Raw genomic sequence first — 4240 nt, 5'->3', positions numbered from 1 at the left:
AAAAGGACCTAATTGACAGCAGCATTAAGATGTGCGTCTAGATCTAAAACCAATCAATTTTAAATTCTCTGCGAGTAACAAACATAATCTACTCGACAAACAGACCTCTGATTCATTGAAGACTTCAAGCAGTCAATGACTACCGGCATGATATATAACATTCAACAATCAGAAACTTAAACAGCATATGACTACCGACATATGCGAAAGGTAGAAAGATCACATAGCGATATATCAAATCACTTAAGATTTCACCGGTGCGACAATATAAATCTCATGTTCATCAGACGCAGACCAAAACACATTAGAATTTAGAGCATAACAGATAAGTCCAAACTTAATCGCCACAGAAGCAACCACAGATCTAAAGAAACTTAAGACATAGTAGCATAGCAACTACGAGAGGCGATGCGATCAAGAGGCAACCACGGCGACAGGCGGGGGAGCCTAGACGCGGTCGCGGCGGGGACCACCGTACTGCGGGCGGCCATATGCTGGGGCGGATGAGACCTCGGCCTGACGCTCGACGCCGGGGAGCTCGGCCATGCCGAGCGCGGCGAGCATCTCCATGGTCTCCTTGTCGACGCGGATCTCGTCAACCTCGAGCGCCGACTTCTCCGGGACGAAGTCCATGCGGCGCTCGCGCTCCTCCTCCTGAAGCTTGAGCGAGATGCCGCGGACGGGGCCGCGCTGGATGCGGCGCATCAGGTGGGTGGTGAAGCCGGCCACCTTGTTGCGGAGCCGCTTGGAGGGGAGGATCGACACCTCCTCCAGCACCTTCTTGTTGGTGTGGAAGTCGAGCGTCATGCGCGAGTAATACTTCTCGATCACCTGCCTGGAGGTCTTCTTCACGGTCTTGGTGCGGACGCGACCCATGGCTGGCGACGGCTCCCTCCTCTTCTCCGGCGACGGAGGCGGCTTGGCGCTGGTTTGCGGCGGCGGTGGCGGCGCGAGGATTAGGGCAGGATTTTGTGCGGAGGAGAAGGGGGAGCTACTTATAAAGCACGCGGCCGTGTGGGGCCTAGGTTTTGGCGGTAGGGTGGAGATCTCAGCCGTTCGTTGGTGATGGGCGGACAGATATGGATTAGACAGTTGTTGGGCCTTTGGGCTGATCAGCTCATCGTCTCGAAATCCGAAGTTCTTTCAGCCCAGTCCCTGTAGGCCCATTAAGAATGAATTCAGGCAGAAGAAGCAAAATGTTGTGAATATTAGGGAGTGTTTGATTCATAGGATGGGATGGAATGAGATGGATTTATCTATTTTTGATGTTGTTTGGATAAAGGGTAGCTAGATGGGGTGGTTTGGAATTAAAAATTATTCTTCAAATATGATGGATAAATTCATAAAAAATGAGTGGGCGGAGTCCTCCTATTTGAGATGTGAGGATAACAGTGGATCTGAGATTTAAAATAGACTCGTTCCATCTCATTAAGTAAATATCTTAAATTATCATATCCTAAATATATAGATGAGTTATCATATCACATCTTACTCTTTAACAAACACTACTTGAAAAACAAAATGTTGTGTGACTGTACGAGTATATGTATCCTTATCCCATGAAACTAAAAATATTTTGCCTCAAATAGACCATCAGGCTAAAAAAATCATCTGAAAATACATCAGGTTGACTTTTTTTTCCTTATCGAGAATACACGAGAAAGGTCCAATCTATGTATCTGGTTGAATTTTGGATCTTTTTATTTGGCTTCTGTTTTTAAGTTTTTTTGAAAAACTATGTTTTTGATTTATCTAAAAAGCTATTTTTGCAAATAGACTGTCGACGTCTACAACAAATTTTTGGCTTCTCGATATATAGCTTTTTAGAAAAAATATCTCTCAATAAGTTTCTCAACTTTAATTCATTTTCCTCAAAAACAGACTTCTAACTTTAAAAACCACTTCTTTAGAAACCTCCTATTTATTCTTAGCTTCTACCTTCTAGTTTCTAGAAACAGTAGAAATAGAGCCGGAAGTAAAAAAGAAAAACAGGGCCTTTATCAATGGTAAACTACATTTAAGTTGCTGCAGTGTTCGATATTTTGTAACGTCTAAACCACAGTCATTTGAGCTTGCCAGAAATGACAATTTTTTCATGTGACTGATATGTAGACGGTCCCTACATTTTTTTTATACAGTAGCTTTGCTCTCTATCGGTCGAGGCCGAGGTAGCATTTCTTCGTAAGGCTATGTTTAACTTCTGGCTTTTATTCCTCAAAAGTAGAAAACTAAACCAAATAATTTGTTTTTAAAAATGGATTCTAGGAAGCAAAAAATTGTTATTATTATTAGAAGACAAACTGATCTGGATGAGCTTTTATAGCTTAGGAGGAATAATATTTTGAATGGTATTACATATATTATACATTTTATCTATATAAAAAATAATTTAAAAATAGTTTTTCTATGAACAACTTTTCAACAACAGCTTTTAAAAAAAATTAACCCAACCAAACAGCCTCTAAGTAATATGGGCATAAGTAATATTCTAGCTAGTTAAGTTTCTTACTCGTCAGATTGTAGTCGTGTAAAACTCGGAACCGTCTTAATGAAATACGTGCATAATTTCGTGTTCTTTAAAAAAAAACAAGCACATATATTTGGCCTCGCATAATAGCCTCCTATAAGACAAATAACAACCTGGTGCACGACCACAGATAAAACGCATCTTAAGCTTCAAAATATTCTGCATCACTCTTTTTCTCTCCTACTTAAAAAACCTCTAATAGATGTATTGTTAGCCTTTTCTACCCACGCTCACCCAATCGGCCTATAGCCGATTTTTTTTCCTCACACGATGTACGTCCTGTTTTTCCCGCTCACCTGCCCACCCGCATCTTCGTCTGCCTGCTGGCCCACATTGTTCTGCGTCTCGCATCTCTCGCACCGCATGTTAGCATCTCTAGCACCCGCACGTTCGCATCGCTCACTCGCCTGTCTATCGCCGCCTCCTTCCCTTCCACGCCGCCTCGGAGAGCATATAGCTTTTGCCTCCGCTCCACTTGCCCCACCAGCCTCCATTTTCACCCGCCGCCTCCTCACCATCGGTATCCTCTCACCCGCCGCATCTTCACTGGCCTCGCCATCCTCGGTCGATCCCGCCTCTGCTCAATCTCCACCCTGTCGGCGCTGCCTCCGCGCAGATCCTCCCCCGCTCTTCTTTCGTTCCTCCCTTCCAGGTCCCAGCAACAGCACCCCCGCCCGCGCCTGACGCCGTCTAACCCCCCCTCCAAGTCACTACCCACCCCCACATCCCTCCCAGTGACAGCACTGCATGGTTCGCCCTGTCACTCCTCCTTGGACTGCCCTCCTCCTTTGTGCCCAATTTAGGGATTGGGTCACCACTCAGCTACGCGGTCGCGGGCAGTCGCCCACCTCAATCCGTCTGTTCCACCAGGTGATTCTATGTCGTGCTCGATCTCACCGCCATAGCATCTCCTCCACTCATCCACTAATTTGGACGTGCTGTGCAGCAGCTGCTGTTAGGGGCACCTGCGCACCGCTGATGTACACCGGCGACCACTGAGGTTTGTTGCCGCCAGTCTGCCCGATTTGCAGCTGCCATTCATGCTGCCCTGATGCACTCAATCAATTAGGGGTAAGTGCAACTCTATTTTGTATTAGATTTTTCACACTTTCTTCTAATATACAAAGACATGAGACATATGTGTTCATCTCTTTGCATTGCTTCATTTGTAAACATGTTTAAGTAACATGATAGCTTATGAACAAATTAATAAAGTAGGGTTGATAACCTATTATTTCTACAGTTAAATGGACCGATCCATGTTGAGTATACACTGATTGATATACTATGTGTCAATTTTTGTTTCTAGATGATATGCAAATATCAACTAACAACCGCTTATTAACCTTTGAAGTATATACTGATTGCGACAATTAATTGGAAAAAACCACATTATACATGTAAAATATTTCACTTCCTGATTCTTGGAGTGTATAATATACAGAGTGATTATACTATCTGTCATTTTTTGTTTCTAGATGAGCTGCAAATATCAGCTTTTTATACAACAACTGCTAATGGTTTCTTTCTTTCGAATGATGCAACATTCTGTAGTCTACACCAGTTTTATTGTTTGCTTGGTGTTTGTACCTAATTTTATATCTCTCTTACAAACTCGAAGGCAATCCAATATAAAAAATGTTTCATCCTATTTCCTAATGCTATATAAAATATTCAGATTTAAAGCATTGCATATGAAGTAGGTAAATATGC

General features: G+C 43.3%; 1 protein-coding gene across 1 annotated transcript; it reads right to left on the bottom strand.

Annotated features, from left to right (window-relative positions):
* Nucleotides 1-228: 228 nt before the first annotated feature.
* Nucleotides 229-984, bottom strand: LOC133907873 (small ribosomal subunit protein eS17x-like). The gene has a single exon (XM_062349969.1). The coding sequence runs from the start codon at nucleotides 874-876 to the stop codon at nucleotides 448-450; it is 429 nt and encodes a 142-aa protein (XP_062205953.1). The 5' UTR covers nucleotides 877-984; the 3' UTR covers nucleotides 229-447.
* Between the last annotated feature and the right edge of the window lie 3256 nt (nucleotides 985-4240).

This window comes from Phragmites australis, chromosome 24 (genome assembly GCF_958298935.1).
Source record: "Phragmites australis chromosome 24, lpPhrAust1.1, whole genome shotgun sequence".
NCBI classification, from domain to species: domain Eukaryota; kingdom Viridiplantae; phylum Streptophyta; class Magnoliopsida; order Poales; family Poaceae; genus Phragmites; species Phragmites australis.
This window is presented reverse-complemented; position numbering and strand designations above follow the sequence as displayed.

Excerpts from the sequence above, each read along its gene's own strand:
- LOC133907873 (XM_062349969.1), bottom strand. The coding sequence starts at position 876 with ATGGGTCGCGTCCGCACCAAGACCGTGAAGAAGACCTCCAGGCAGGTG.